Here is a 16,373-nt window from a genome sequence, read left to right as displayed (position 1 = left end):
TTTTAATTGGTGATTCATTCAAACATAATTATTTAGATCATTGAAATATAATCCAATGTTCAATAATTGGAATTTATTTTTTTGTGACATGGAAATTATGTGGGCAGTTAATACTGGAAAGCTAATCAGGGAACAGTTTACATATAACTTTAACAACCGGAGGCACTGTGGCAACACGGGTAAGAATCAAACCCAAGTATTACTGCGAACACTATTTTGATGCGATAAAAATGTTTCCATGAGAAATACAGATTTACAAATATATGTATTTTTACGTGAATATTTCTCTTTCATTTACAAAAAAAAAATCCTTTTGAAGACGTTTCACTTCAAATAAAAGCGAGTCTCTTTGGAAATGTTTCTCTGTCTGCAGTTTTGCACGACTGCACTGAGAGGATGCGGTACCGAGATACATCCTCCCCCTCCCCTCCAATCACCCCTCCGACAACAAGTGCAAACACGGGGACCTTTTTTTCCGAGGTCGCGCGCGCACGGGTTCGGCAGATTGCTTTCCCGTTCCATCCTCCTTCCGATCCGACAAAACCGCATCGCCCGAGGTGCAAGATGGAGTAACGCCGAGTCATGTACAGCTCGCGTCGATATAGCTTTACTCCCCCCCCCCACCACCACCACCCTTCATCGTAACTTTATTGCGTGTAACTTTCCCTCTCTCTCACTCTCTCCTCCACTACTCGACAAACGCTACCCCGGCACAAACAAAAAGTTTTCGCATAGACCTCGCGGGCACTTTCTCCGTCGATATACTAGCGCTCGTTGTCGTCTGCAGAGGGAACTTCCATGCTCTCGTTTCCCCACTCTTCAAAGAAAACTATAACTACGTGAAACAGTTTACAGGATGTTTCAGAATTATTGATGCATACATTAGGAAAAGAAAGAAAATGGTGAGGGGGGGGGGGGTGGCGGTGATAGAACGAAAATTGGCAACCCGAAAGTCATCGCACAATGGAAACTCGGAACTCAACCGCTGAAGCACTGGAAGGCGCTTTCCCTCCAGGATCATATGACGAAACTCACCTACGATGGAAGTCCCCTTCAAGAACGCGGCTAAGGGGAATGCCGAACTACCCCAGGAGAAAAAGTTTTAATTGAACGTGTTCACAAACGCCTAAGTTTACGGTTACACGGCAGTTGGTATAAAGTGTGTTCAACTCCAAAAACCGACTGTCCACTGTCGTCGGATGAACGTGCTGTGAATACTATTTACTGGAACAAGTGTACATACATCTGTTAGAGAATCACCGTCAGAATAAATTTTTAAACAATAAATAATGTATACCTTATGATTTTTTTTGTTGCAGTGAGTAAAATATCACACGAACATTCTCCACCTTGCGTTTTTCGCAAAAGAACTGTTAATACTCTCAATACCTAACCGCCAATCAGAGGCTTATGTAGAATATAAGTACTTTGCCAACCTCTTTCATTATAGGCTATAACTTAAAATTTTGGTCTGCAAAAGGGACGATTCGATAGTTGAAGTAGCTGCTATGGCAGCGAATTCTTGTGGCGGGTGCGAAAACTACGTGTTATTTACGTCCAGAAATTTAGTTGGAAACAAATTTTCTTTATATTTATAACGCTTGGAATTATTTTAAAGAATTATACGTTAAATTTAGTGTCTGAGTTTCATATTTTAAGTGTATTTGCGGCATAAGAACTCATGAATTTGCTAGTCACCGTGGTTGGATGGTTCACATCTCTAGGGACTACTGAAAAACTCGCTCACATTTTTTAAACGATACAGTTTGTTAGAACGGTATTTATCGGAATAATGTAAATTCTTCGTGGCTACCTATTGCCATCGCTGGAGATTTATTTTTCCGTCGCCCGAGGCAAACAAATTATTCATCGATCTGCACAATAGTTACAGTTTAACACTTTATAAATGCTCTTTATAAAAATAGTTTGTATGTTTATTGTGATAAGGGGCATTGAGTTGAGTCGAAATTAGTTGGATTTGTTTGAAAAAAATAAATTGTTTAAAGCTTATATAAATGCCAAATTGTGGAGTAAATACTAGTTATATATTTTTTATGTTACAATTAAATTAAGATGTTTGGTTCTTTTTGTATTTTTAACATTAATACACACGATATATATTATGTCCTGTAACTCGTCTCAAATTTTTCAGTTCTCCTTGGTTTAAATTCCGAATGAGGGATGGACCAATGTGGTGTTTTTATTTATTTTTAATTAAGGATGTAGTGCAGCCTATAATCCACCACCACATCCAGCCTATCGACGTAAAAGTGAAGGTTTTGACTACCCAGTGGCGTAGTTATGTGTTATCTGGGGCGGGGTACTCGCCTCGGTAATTTCATCGTTATCCTAGCCATTTATGAAATATTTACTTTTTTACTAACTATCACTAAAGTTTCTGTATACTATAAGTGCTTTTTACAAAAAAAAATGTTTCTATAGCTGCTAGTAATTGAACTGCTGTGGTTTGAACTTACCATCTCCACCTGGTAAAGGAAAAAAAAGGTCTTATTTCCAGTTGACTGCTCTGTCACTCAAGATACACAATTATATTTTTGCATTTATACCTATAAACGCACTTATTTTGAGCAATTTTAAAAAAAATTCTGTTTCTCAGAGGGGACATTTCACGCATATTCCCTTCCGTGATTAAGTCACTGAAACAGCCGAATTGGAAAATAATAAAATAATCGATGAGTTTAACTTGTTGGAAGAGTAGGTACTCTAGCTTCGCTGGCTTGGGCCAGGTAGATTGGCTCGCGGCTTGAGCGCCGGCGAACTGCGGCCCACGTTGACTGCCAGCGTGCCGCAACGCAGCCCCCTCTCCCCTGTGTTCCCCCCTGGCCCTCTGACGGGTACGCATCGGCGTGATAAATCAATAAATACTCGTCGGTAATTGCGTGGCGCTTCCAGCCCCGACGCTAATCTCGTATTCACTTTCCGGGCCCCGGGAGGGGAATATCGGCGTGTTTTCATATGACAAATTGCAAACTGTGACTCACTGTCAGGCGCCGCACGACCACTTGCCGGCGCGCGTCGCTGATTCCGCGTCTGTTGGTGCGCGCCCAATGGCTCGAATTGAAGCTAAGCGAGGAGAGGAGAAGTGAAGCTAAGTGAGGAGAGGAGAAGTGTATCTAACCGAAGAGAGGAGAAGTATAGCTAAATGAAGAGAGGAGAAGCGAAGCTAAGCAAGGAGAGGAGAAGCGAAGCTAAGCAAGGAGAGGAGAAGCGAGGCTAAGCGAGGAGAAGAGAAGTGTAGCTAAGCGAAGAGAGGAGGAGCGAAGCTAAGCGAGGAGAGGAGAATTGAAGCTAAGCGAGGAGAGGAGAAGCGAAGCGCCGCGACCTGGTTGGCGCCCACTGCCGCGAAGCGAAGAGGCGAAGGCGCGAGGCGGCCAGCAAAACAGCAGGGATCTCGTTTCGCGTTACTGCGTAGGGGAAAGTGATAGACTAGACTCTCATTAAAATAAAAGCCAAAAATTTGCTTTAATAACCACTAAGTGAGTTGTAATTGCAGTTGTGGACACTCCACATTATTAATATTATTCTTGTATATAAAACTTGTACGGGTTTTACCATTAGTACTCCAATGGTATGTACAAAAATTAGACCTACCAAAATGCATCTTTTTACTCGCAACTTATTTACTTTAGTTTTTTAGTATAATGACATATATCACTTTAAGATTGTTGTACTTTAATTTTATAGCAACTTAGTTGAGTTAATTGAATAAATATATATAAAGCAAAATTTTGCTCTAAATATTCTACCTATCCACCTGTAGTACTTACGTGGCAATAGCTAGTTACACTGAGAATTAAAGAAATAAGCATATTAATGGTTCTTCTTTAAAGAACAGTGTTTTCTTTTTGAACACAAATTCACTATTATAACAGTATTAAATATCTTGCACCTTATACCACGGAAGGCAGACAACTTCTTTTCACGCTGCAATCACAGCTCTGTCACAGAAAAGCAATCAACAGACAAACAAACCGGTAAATCACAAAAATTAGAATTTGATAGATGTAGTTATTAAAATTTTTATGCAATTTAAAGAAAATGAATGTACTTTACAATTATGATATTGGAACAACTGAGAAACAATAAATAACCAAGATATCGCTTTAATCGCTTAAAATAAACTATAATTATTTTCTATTTACTATGAAGTTATTATTTAGTTTTTTAAATATTTTGTTTACTACCAACATAATTAATCTCATTACAGTATATATTTAATAATAAAATGGTTAAACAAATAATTTCTTTAAATTGTAAAGGTTTAGTGACGAACACCAGTTTCTTGATAAAATGATAAAAAAATTTATCTCCAGTAAATATGGTGTCATGCGTAACATTTTTAAAAACATTTTAATCCCAGGTAAAACAATTTTTTGGTGAATTTTTTTTTTAAATTTGTAAATGTTTTATTTAGTATGAATAATTGATTATTGGTATTGAAGTTCGAATTAATTGCAGTATGAAGAAGGTATAAAAAATTTCAAGATGAAGTGATAGCAATTAAAACGGCACATGCTAAAAGGGACTCAGTCCAAGCAACCCAGTTTTGAGAAAAACGAATAAATCTGTCTCTAAGCAACACTTTTAGCGTACGTGGAGAATTTACGTAGCTAATATTAGCTAACCCACGCGTGTCACTCAAGCCCTTTTAGCATAGATAGTTGAAGCTATCCTGTAACATGCGATTTTCATGTTTAACTCACTTACCATTTTTTTGTGACCGAGGCCCTTTTAGCATGTGCCGATTCAATTAAAACGAAACGTGAAAGAACTCCTAGCGCTCCTTGTTATTCAGCTGCGCGCCTTTCACGCCACTTGGCGCATTCCGCTTGACTGAGATGATTTCATACACCTCGGAGCACCTCGTAAAACTTCTTATAATCCCTGAAACGAATGAACAAAGCTATCCTTAATAATTTGTGAGGACGAATTAAAGTAAAAGTTCAGAAAGCGTGGCTTTGTAATGTTTTTTACGTTCGCCGGCGCTTTCTGTGCAGCAGGTCTTTAAACGGCAACTGTATCCTCTCCTCGCATTCTTCCACACCCGGCCACCGGGGAATTCTCGACGAGCTGTCGATGTTCTCCCTGTCGGACGAGAGGTTGGAACAAGCGACCGTTAACTCACTTCGCCGCCGCTGGGCAGTCGGCGGCGCCACTCGTCCCCGACAAAACACCGTCGCCGACTGGAGACCTTTCCTGCCCGGGAAAACCTGGAATTTGAATTGTAAAACTCGATTCCCTTCCTGCCTCTGAGGTGTTTTTTTTCTCCCTCACTCTCTGTCTCTGTCCCTCTTTCTCTCCCTTTCCCTTCCGTTCTCACGCGGACCCGCAGAAAATATTTGCCGAGCTGGAAAAAAGAGAATTTCAGAGGGCGATGGGTGATCAAGTAGGGTTAAAAATTTTTTTTTTCATATTTGTTCCGCCTCCGGTTAATTTTGACCCAAGTCACGTTCTTGCCGACAGCTTTCCTTGTTAAGGGTGTGTCTCCACCATAATTTTGCTTGTATAATTAAGTGTTTCCCTCACGATTGTAATCGGATTCTTGATGTAAATTTAGCTAATTGTTTGTAAATGGTTTTATCGAATCACTAAGCTTTTATTTAACCTTTATGTGTATATGTGGGGTTAGATTTAAATTCTAGCATAAATTGAGTGTCTAATATCATGTGGCAAAAGTACTGTATGAATTAACCATCTGAATGCAATGTTTGTATTCCTCAGCAAAAAAAAAAATATGAAGAAATTTTTTGTATGTTTGCAACAACAATTAACCTTTCTGAACGGAATAACAATTTTTTGTCCTATCGGTCTCTGAATCAGATTTTATAATAATTTTTAACTATAAAAATTAAGAAATTTCATGTTTGAAGGAATATTAATTACCTATCCAAAACCATTAAAGTATTAGCCAAATACTTTTAAGTGTAACTTTATATCACCATACCGTGCCAGGTTGTAGGCTTTCTAACGATATAATAAATTTCTAATACTCCAAATTGTTTTTACAATGATAGGCAATATATATTGGTCCATCAAAAATAGCGAGTGTCACATAATCGGCAACAATAGTGAGCTTTGAACATATATTAATGTTTTTTTTTGGCTGATGTTAACAACTAGCTGTTGATTAATTTTTTTTAGTTTATTTAACAGATGTTTCTTTTCATTTTCCTTTCTAACATATACCAATTGAATTATCATGTTCCTGAAATTTTTTCTGATTCGTCTTTTAAGATGTTTTAGATGCACCATTGTATATCTTTTCGCGATTTTTGGTATCAATATACAAATGTGGCATTAACTGAAATAGTTATGAAAACGTAAGGACTTTTAAAGAAATCGTCCCTTACACTTTAAATTGTAAACTAAGGAATTTGTCATCACTATCATTACCGTTCATTTGTGGTAAAACAATATTATTGTTTTAAAATTAAATTTATCTCTATCTAAAGTTTTTTTTTCTGAATTACTACAAACTTAAGGTTTAGTTTGGATTAAATTTTTTCGGTGTTTTTCTCAAGTCCTGATTTTTTAAAACTGTTCTTCCGCTAAATAATCTGTCTACTTCATTTTCCAGACTGACCACATGTGGTGATGAGTTTTTCATAGCTAACCATTTATAACATCGCTAATTTTCCCGAGTTGCGCTGTCTTCATTCCAAGTTTGATGTATATCGAAGACGTTAAAGAAAAAAGTACTTTTTTTTTCCTTCTTTTAGTTGAGACTTAAACGTTTCGTAAGACTGCTTTGGGATTTAAAGGTCTGCTTGCCGTGGAAGTTGTACGAGGCAGCATTGTGGTTCTGAAGTGTAACTGCCATGCACGTTTGATAAGACTCCCTGTTCCCCTGGCCATCACGCTCGGGAATGCTAATCGCACCGTTGTTGCGCCGCTGTTTGCACGCGGACGAGATGTTTTGCAAGCCGAGCCCGCCGCGTTGCGTTGCTTGCGCGCGCAGAACGCACGGGGTTGAATTATTCCCGGCGTTGCCTCAGCGGCCGCGCGCTTTGGAAGTTGTTTATTATTCAGCACGCTTCGCGCAGCTCAGCGAGAGGAAGAGAGAGAGAGAGGAAGGGCTTCTCCATCCCTCACGGACCTACCCCGTGTCGAGTCGCACATGCCGGCGGCTCTGGAAGGCGGTTGAAAATGGTTGGAAACAGCTGGCAACCCTGTTGACACACCTTTTGTTAAAAAAAAAAAAAAAAATTTGGTGGGCGAAGGCTGAATGCTTATACCTTCCACCAACTACCAACAACACGCAACCCCCCCTCCCCCCCTTCCTTCACCAATTCAACACCAATTCAACTACAATTCCCTCTGCTCACTGCATCTCCAAGGCATTACAACCAGGGTGGAACAAAGACGTTTGTTTGTTTCGAGCGTGTGTGCTGAACAATACAGCAGGACAAACAAACTGAAAAATTAAAATAAATAAATTAAATAAATCATGGGTGCGTAGTCGCCACGCACGTTGCAAGTGAAACTCTTTCAATACTCAAATCAATTATTTTTTTTAAGTTTTGCGTCGATCCGATTCATATTCGTGTTTATTTATTCGAAAAAAAAAACCCGTAATATTATTTTGTAATTAATATTTTTTTTTTACAGTATGTCGTATGCGGTACTTTGCTGCATGCTATGATTGTCCGCGGCAATCAAGTCTACAAGAGCAAGCTAAACGTGTTAATGGTTTTTTTTTTTTTTTTTTTTTAGAATCTTATCGACAGTAAGAGATTTTTAAATTAATTTTTCTTATGGAAAATAATCTGGAATGACTTAGTTTCGTGTTTTCTGTGTCGCAGTTGTCGTGGAAACAATATTAAGTGATAACTATAGAGACCGGAAAAATTCGCGAATTCTTTTCGCGATAGGCTAAAATACAAATCGTTTTACCTCAGTGCTGCCTCTGCTATTGGCTCACAACTCACCTGGATGACTCTGGGCCAATGAGAAACACCCAACCAAAGCCTTTATCAAATCACAGGCTGCTACGCTGGAACGTCTCACAAGACAGCAGCCAATCAGTGGACCGAGTGTACGTAGAACTATGGAGTTCATCCTACAGGTCATTGAACCCGCGAATTTTTCCGGTCCCTACTGATAAAAATTAAATTTTCTGTCCACAAGTACACTCTCCCCACTAGAGCTCTCCCTACTGCTCGTCCCTCATCTCGCACCTCTGTCCCAACACACTGTCTCCCACTACTCACTCGTCCGTCGCACAACAGCGCAGTCCTAATACACCAGTCTCCGCCCACGACAACCGTGACTTGTTCGCTTTCCCTCACTTCTCTGCCTCTGGGATACTGGCGTCACCGTTTTTACACCCCTCAGCCTCCTTCTGGAATGGTGTCGCACCCCTTCGAAGTGTGGTTGAGTCAGGGTTGTCTTACCACCCGAAGCTCCCAGAAAAATGCCGTCATAGTTACGCCATTCCACGCGGCGGACTCTGGGAGCCCGAATAATCCTCCAGAAGGACAGCAATTTTCTAAGACGAAGCGCCGTGGAAGGGGAGAAGCGGGGGGAGGGGGCTAGCGAGGCGCCGCCGCTAATTCCCCTCCGGAAACCAATATGCCTGTAACAATATATTAGGTTTTAATGGATGTAAGTTGGTCTCCTCTTTTGCTTGCTGTGAAATATAATGGCGGCGATTTCACTTGGATCCAGTGCGAGACAACTACAAACAAACACATCATTGGTAAAATTCGGTAAACGCTATTACCATTGCTCACGGGTTGAAAACTAGACCACGACCTAAATTTTTTGTTTTATGAAGTGAGTTCACTTTGCTTTAAAAAATATTATACAAAATTCAATGGCTAAGCAAAAAAATTTCGTTAAAACGTAAATATTTTATTTGCTAGAGACAAATTTCTTGTTTATTTTTTTCCCTCTCTGACGTAAGTATTTTATCTTCAGAAAAATAGTTTTGTGTAACATGTGTTAAAATATTTTAAAAAAATCGCGATGAATTTTTCGTATGCCACATGTTGAAACTTAACAAAAGTTGCAAGTGGAAGATAATCTGGCGACTGGGCGCGGAGTGTAATTCGTCTGGCTAACTGCGGCCTTGTGCCTGTGTTCCGAAGACGCACAGCCACGAGGAACTGTCCGGCCCCTAGCAGCGGGAAGCCTTCTTTTCACAGACGTGAGAGCCAAACACCCGATCGTGCATCTTCGGGTTTTTTTTGTTCATTGTAAATAAATATGGCGATGTTGATAAAAGGATACTAATGGTCAATTAGGTTAGGTTAGCTACAATTTAAATACTTTAAAATATTGTGGACGGTTGATTTTGTTAGGATAGCTACATTAAAGATACTGTGAAATCATGTAAACGGTTTCCTAGCGCTGGATAGCTACATATTAAAAGGTTATTTGCTAAGAAACCATAAAATGATTTTACAGTATTTTTAATGTAGCTATACTTACCTAATACAACCAACCATCCACAATTTTTTAAAGTATTTTAATGTAGCTAACCACCATATGCTTCTTTTGACTAAAAAAAAAACTAAAAAAAAAACATGCTTTTAAAGAATATCAAACTAAGAAGTTAAAAATAAATATAGTTTAAAAAACTAAAGAAACATGCTTTTAAAGATTATCAAACTAAAAAGTAAAAAATAATTTTAAAATTAAATTTATGACAATAGTATATAATACTAGTATAAATGAGAAAAAAGCTTGAGGCGCTTTGTGCCATATTTTTTGAATATTAAGCGCCCCATGCTTTTTTCTCATTTATACTAGTATTGCTTATATACTATTGTCATAAATTTAATTTTAAAATTCTTTTTTACTTTTTAGTTTGATAATCTTTAAAAGCATGTTTCTTTAGTTTTTTAAACTATATTTATTTTTAACTTTTTAGTTTGATATTCTTTAAAAGCATGTTTTTTAGTTTTTTAAACTATATTTATTTTTTAACTTTTTAGTTTGATATTCTTTAAAAGCATGTTTTTTTAGTTTTTTAAACTATATTTATGTATAATTATCATAGGGAAATGAGTTACCGACACTACCTATTATCATCTGAGATAACTATTTGGAGTTGCAACGTCACTAAGGGCCGGTTTCACCAACAGGGATAATGCTATTTTATCGAGATAAAGTTCAAAAATATCTCGATGTTCTAGTTGTTGTGTTTCATCACACACTTTATCTCGATTTTCTGATATTATCGAGATAGAATACTTAAACCTCGGAATTTGGTGGATAAAGTGAGAATATCTGGATAAAGATGTAAAAATAAACAAACACATCACAGCATGCATTATATTTTTGGAGGAAATATGGCTCGGGCGATGTATAATTTAATTCTTGAGGACAGTGATGATGAAGAACATTTTCGCGAACGTCGGCCACGATGGATTCAGGAAAGAAGCGATTATTTTGAATTGTATGACGAGGATGATTTCAAGATTCACTTTCGTCTTTCTAAACAATCGGCTATGTTTGTACTTGAACATATTGAAAACCAACTAGAGTTCCCTTCTGACAGGTAGGTTTATTTGATTCTAAACATCCATTTAAATTTTCTAATTAAATCTAGATTACTAACAGTATTTATTTTTACTTTTAGGAACATGTCAGTTTCACCCATGAATCAACTTCTTGCAACACTTCGTTTTTATGCAACGGGATGTAACCAGCTGTCTGTTGGGGACTACGTTGGTTGTAGTAAACCCACAGCACACAGAATAATCCACAGGGTTAGTTGCGCAATCGCTGCTCTTCGGCCTCAATTCATAAGATTTCCTGAGACCAGAGAAGAAATTCATTCGGCCCAAATGAAATTTTATCAGATTGCAAAATTTCCCAGGGCTATTGGTGCAATGGATTGCACCCATGTCAGAATACAGTCACCAGGTTTGTTAAGAATATCATTGAGCATAGGTTCAAAGTGAATGATATGTCAAGGCATATTGTTAATACAGAAAATATTTTTTTTCAGGAGGAGAAAATGCAGAGTTGTACAGAAATAGAAAAGGGTACTTTTCTATCAATATTCAAGCCATTTGTGACCCAAATGTGGAATTCAAAGATATTGTTGCCAGATGGCCTGGATCCACACACGATAGTACAGTCTTTAATAACAGTAATAGAAGAGCATTCTTTGAAAGAGGAGCATATGGAGATTCGGTATTGCTTGTGGATTCAGGCTATGGTTGTAACAAATATCTAATGTCTCCATTGAACAATCCCACAAGTCGTCAGGAACATCTTTACAACGAATCGCAAATACGATCTAGGAATCCAGTAGAACGAATGTTTGGATGCTGGAAACGGCGCTTTCCAGTCTTAGCTTTAGGACTGAAAGTCAGCCTAGAGAATGCTTTCCCAATCATTGTGGCAACTGCAGTGCTGCATAATATTTTGATACGAGCCGGCGAAGAAATTCCACCAGATGATCCTAACATTATTTGTGAAAAACCGTGGACTGAACTGCTGGAGGAAGGTTACATTAGGGATCAAGAAGGAAATGTGGAGAGAAGGGCCAGATATGATGTAGTGAGACGGTCATTAATTGAGAACTATTTCAGAAGGTAAGAACAAATAATATTAAATTTATCCGATTGCATATACAAACTCCTATCATATTTAATAATTTTTGTTGTCTCAGTTTGTTGTAGATGGCCTCGAGAAAAAATCATCAACAAATTCGTGAAGATGTTGCAGCAAGGATCAAGGGACAAAAACTGTAAAATGGTTTTATGTATAATTGTTATTAGTCAAATAATTAGTAATGCTACAAATATCAAATATAATTATATATAGATAATGATTTTCAATACAACTAGGTTTCATTACAAATATACGAAATCAGATGCTTTGAAATGCTCATTGTAAATAGAGTTACAAAGAAAAATTGTATACAAATTACATAAAACATAAAATTATAAACCATCCAATTCTTTCTTTAGTTTTTTAATCTGTAGAGTCATAAATTCAGTCTGTAGCTTTTCATGATTCAGCCTTTCTTGTTCTTGTTGCAATCTCACTTGACGCAGTTCTTTCATAGCTTCATTTTCTTCTGTTGCATATTTCTTACATAATTCAATTAGTTCAATTTTAGCTTTATGGAGGGCACTTATTTCATTGTTCTTGCTGGACTGCAATTTTGGCCGCCGTCTCTGAGTCCAGGAAGACTTCCCCGCGATGTTTGGCAACTGACACTCAAGGACTGATTTTGCAACATTGTTACTATTATCGGGAATATGGTCTCTTGAAGTACTTTCACAGTTGCCTTGCTCAGTGCTTACCATAACCGTTTCTTTGACACAAGGGAATATCACTGGTGAAACTGATGATGTTGAACTGGCATTATTTTGTGGTACAAGAGCAGGACATATGGGGCCTCTGAGCATTGAGGGAGTGTAGTGGGACCAGTCTCCATTAAGAAGTGTCTGCTGAAAAAAAAAAAAGAAGACACTGTTATGTGAAAAATGTAAACATTCATCGTACTGTTAAGTTTCTTTGTTACGTTAATGTTATTAACATTTTAAACTGCTTTGTAATGTCTGCTACTTTACACTAGTTTGAGTCTCCAGGGTAGCAATGTCCACCATCGAACCTATTTCCAGCTCTACGACTGCATTTTCTTCTGTGTTGTTTGATTCACCTGGAACAATACTATTCTGGTTAGTTCACATGTGATGTTATAAGCACAACAACTTAACGGTTTAACAAAATAATACATATAGGTCTAACATTTCCAATGTTCGACCAAATATGAGACTTCTTTTATGTAAGAATGAAACTGATCAAAATTATTTTAATCAATCATCTACATCATTTACTACACAGAAAAATGTACTGAAGGAGAAGGCTATGAAAAACCATTACTTTGTAGGAATACTGTACTTACTTATGCATTGTAATGTATTGACCATTACTGCATCTGAGTCTGAGTCAAAGATATTATTGTGTCCTTTAACTACAGGTTTTATTAAAGTATATACGCGGCCCAAAATAGGGTCATTTGTACACTTTGTGGGGGGTCCTCCACCTGAAAAAAACAATGTATTCAATTTAATTAAATTAATTGTCAATGTACATTGCCATTTGTAAAAATATATTAAACCACTTCCTTTCACTTTGTATAGTAAGTCACAAAATAAAATGTTACATTTTGTAATACAAGTTGAAAATATTTTTATACAAAACATACCTGTCCCAGTTACCATCTGAACTTTTTCGTCTGCATACTGTTTCCGTGTCGTCTTCTTCAGATTTTCCCAAACAGATTTCAGGTTATCTGCAGACCTGTGATGGACTCCTGACACACAGTTGAAACTACTTGCAATAATTTGCCACTGTTTCAATTTGTTCTGTTGTGTTACTGCATCCGTGCGCTTATTTTCAATTATGTTAAAATGTTCTGTCACCAAATCTAACAAAACAATTTTTTCTTCTGGTGATAAATTCTTATTTCGTGGTTTTTTGGCGGAACAAGTGTTTTCTTTAGCTTCCATTATCTTTATTATCGCTACACGACTTGAATAACAACAAACCTACTCGCGATATTTGTTTACTTTTCTTCCGAACATCGAGATTTCAAAAAGAAAATCGGGATTTTATAATGAATATCGAGATATTATTATCTCGATTATCTGGGAAGAGGATAAGTCGTGGTGAAACGGACACAAGATCATCGCGATTAAAATTCAAGTTTAACTTTTTATCTCGATAAAAATATCTCGATTTTCCATTAAGTTTATCTCTGTTGGTGAAACCGGCCCTAAGGGCACGACTTATCCTCTTCCCAGATAATCGAGATAATAATATCTCGATATTCATTATAAAATCCCGATTTTCTTTTTGAAATCTCGATGTTCGGAAGAAAAGTAAACAAATATCGCGAGTAGGTTTGTTGTTATTCAAGTCGTGTAGCGATAATAAAGATAATGGAAGCTAAAGAAAACACTTGTTCCGCCAAAAAACCACGAAATAAGAATTTATCACCAGAAGAAAAAATTGTTTTGTTAGATTTGGTGACAGAACATTTTAACATAATTGAAAATAAGCGCACGGATGCAGTAACACAACAGAACAAATTGAAACAGTGGCAAATTATTGCAAGTAGTTTCAACTGTGTGTCAGGAGTCCATCACAGGTCTGCAGATAACCTGAAATCTGTTTGGGAAAATCTGAAGAAGACGACACGGAAACAGTATGCAGACGAAAAAGTTCAGATGGTAACTGGGACAGGTATGTTTTGTATAAAAATATTTTCAACTTGTATTACAAAATGTAACATTTTATTTTGTGACTTACTATACAAAGTGAAAGGAAGTGGTTTAATATATTTTTACAAATGGCAATGTACATTGACAATTAATTTAATTAAATTGAATACATTGTTTTTTTCAGGTGGAGGACCCCCCACAAAGTGTACAAATGACCCTATTTTGGGCCGCGTATATACTTTAATAAAACCTGTAGTTAAAGGACACAATAATATCTTTGACTCAGACTCAGATGCAGTAATGGTCAATACATTACAATGCATAAGTAAGTACAGTATTCCTACAAAGTAATGGTTTTTCATAGCCTTCTCCTTCAGTACATTTTTCTGTGTAGTAAATGATGTAGATGATTGATTAAAATAATTTTGATCAGTTTCATTCTTACATAAAAGAAGTCTCATATTTGGTCGAACATTGGAAATGTTAGACCTATATGTATTATTTTGTTAAACCGTTAAGTTGTTGTGCTTATAACATCACATGTGAACTAACCAGAATAGTATTGTTCCAGGTGAATCAAACAACACAGAAGAAAATGCAGTCGTAGAGCTGGAAATAGGTTCGATGGTGGACATTGCTACCCTGGAGACTCAAACTAGTGTAAAGTAGCAGACATTACAAAGCAGTTTAAAATGTTAATAACATTAACGTAACAAAGAAACTTAACAGTACGATGAATGTTTACATTTTTCACATAACAGTGTCTTCTTTTTTTTTTTTCAGCAGACACTTCTTAATGGAGACTGGTCCCACTACACTCCCTCAATGCTCAGAGGCCCCATATGTCCTGCTCTTGTACCACAAAATAATGCCAGTTCAACATCATCAGTTTCACCAGTGATATTCCCTTGTGTCAAAGAAACGGTTATGGTAAGCACTGAGCAAGGCAACTGTGAAAGTACTTCAAGAGACCATATTCCCGATAATAGTAACAATGTTGCAAAATCAGTCCTTGAGTGTCAGTTGCCAAACATCGCGGGGAAGTCTTCCTGGACTCAGAGACGGCGGCCAAAATTGCAGTCCAGCAAGAACAATGAAATAAGTGCCCTCCATAAAGCTAAAATTGAACTAATTGAATTATGTAAGAAATATGCAACAGAAGAAAATGAAGCTATGAAAGAACTGCGTCAAGTGAGATTGCAACAAGAACAAGAAAGGCTGAATCATGAAAAGCTACAGACTGAATTTATGACTCTACAGATTAAAAAACTAAAGAAAGAATTGGATGGTTTATAATTTTATGTTTTATGTAATTTGTATACAATTTTTCTTTGTAACTCTATTTACAATGAGCATTTCAAAGCATCTGATTTCGTATATTTGTAATGAAACCTAGTTGTATTGAAAATCATTATCTATATATAATTATATTTGATATTTGTAGCATTACTAATTATTTGACTAATAACAATTATACATAAAACCATTTTACAGTTTTTGTCCCTTGATCCTTGCTGCAACATCTTCACGAATTTGTTGATGATTTTTTCTCGAGGCCATCTACAACAAACTGAGACAACAAAAATTATTAAATATGATAGGAGTTTGTATATGCAATCGGATAAATTTAATATTATTTGTTCTTACCTTCTGAAATAGTTCTCAATTAATGACCGTCTCACTACATCATATCTGGCCCTTCTCTCCACATTTCCTTCTTGATCCCTAATGTAACCTTCCTCCAGCAGTTCAGTCCACGGTTTTTCACAAATAATGTTAGGATCATCTGGTGGAATTTCTTCGCCGGCTCGTATCAAAATATTATGCAGCACTGCAGTTGCCACAATGATTGGGAAAGCATTCTCTAGGCTGACTTTCAGTCCTAAAGCTAAGACTGGAAAGCGCCGTTTCCAGCATCCAAACATTCGTTCTACTGGATTCCTAGATCGTATTTGCGATTCGTTGTAAAGATGTTCCTGACGACTTGTGGGATTGTTCAATGGAGACATTAGATATTTGTTACAACCATAGCCTGAATCCACAAGCAATACCGAATCTCCATATGCTCCTCTTTCAAAGAATGCTCTTCTATTACTGTTATTAAAGACTGTACTATCGTGTGTGGATCCAGGCCATCTGGCAACAATATCTTTGAATTCC

General features: G+C 37.1%; 2 protein-coding genes across 4 annotated transcripts; one reads left to right on the top strand and one right to left on the bottom strand.

Annotated features, from left to right (window-relative positions):
* Window positions 1–11,820: 11,820 nt before the first annotated feature.
* LOC134542092 (uncharacterized) lies at window positions 11,821–15,365 on the bottom strand. Of its 2 annotated transcripts, XM_063386015.1 has the most exons (4): window positions 13,196–15,365; window positions 12,893–13,033; window positions 12,558–12,646; window positions 11,821–12,431 (listed from the first exon to the last, which is right to left on the bottom strand). In XM_063386015.1, exons 1-4 carry the CDS (start codon window positions 13,497–13,499, stop codon window positions 11,922–11,924), a joined length of 1,044 nt encoding a protein of 347 aa, XP_063242085.1. In that variant the 5' UTR covers window positions 13,500–15,365; the 3' UTR covers window positions 11,821–11,921. The 2 variants fall into 2 exon arrangements, with proteins under 2 accessions (XP_063242085.1, XP_063242084.1); XM_063386014.1 differs by having other exon boundaries at window positions 12,893–15,365.
* Window positions 13,779–15,610, top strand: LOC134542091 (uncharacterized). Of its 2 annotated transcripts, XM_063386013.1 has the most exons (4): window positions 13,779–14,235; window positions 14,398–14,538; window positions 14,785–14,873; window positions 15,000–15,610. In XM_063386013.1, the coding sequence occupies exons 1-4, from the start codon at window positions 13,932–13,934 to the stop codon at window positions 15,507–15,509; spliced, it is 1,044 nt and encodes a 347-aa protein (XP_063242083.1). In that variant the 5' UTR covers window positions 13,779–13,931; the 3' UTR covers window positions 15,510–15,610. The 2 variants fall into 2 exon arrangements, with proteins under 2 accessions (XP_063242083.1, XP_063242081.1); XM_063386011.1 differs by having other exon boundaries at window positions 13,779–14,538.
* Window positions 15,611–16,373: the final 763 nt, after the last annotated feature.

This window comes from Bacillus rossius (genome assembly GCF_032445375.1).
Source record: "Bacillus rossius redtenbacheri isolate Brsri chromosome 4 unlocalized genomic scaffold, Brsri_v3 Brsri_v3_scf4_2, whole genome shotgun sequence".
In the NCBI taxonomy this organism is placed as follows: domain Eukaryota; kingdom Metazoa; phylum Arthropoda; class Insecta; order Phasmatodea; family Bacillidae; genus Bacillus; species Bacillus rossius.
The sequence above is the reverse complement of the archived record's forward strand: the minus strand, read 5'-3'. Positions and strand labels throughout refer to the sequence as shown.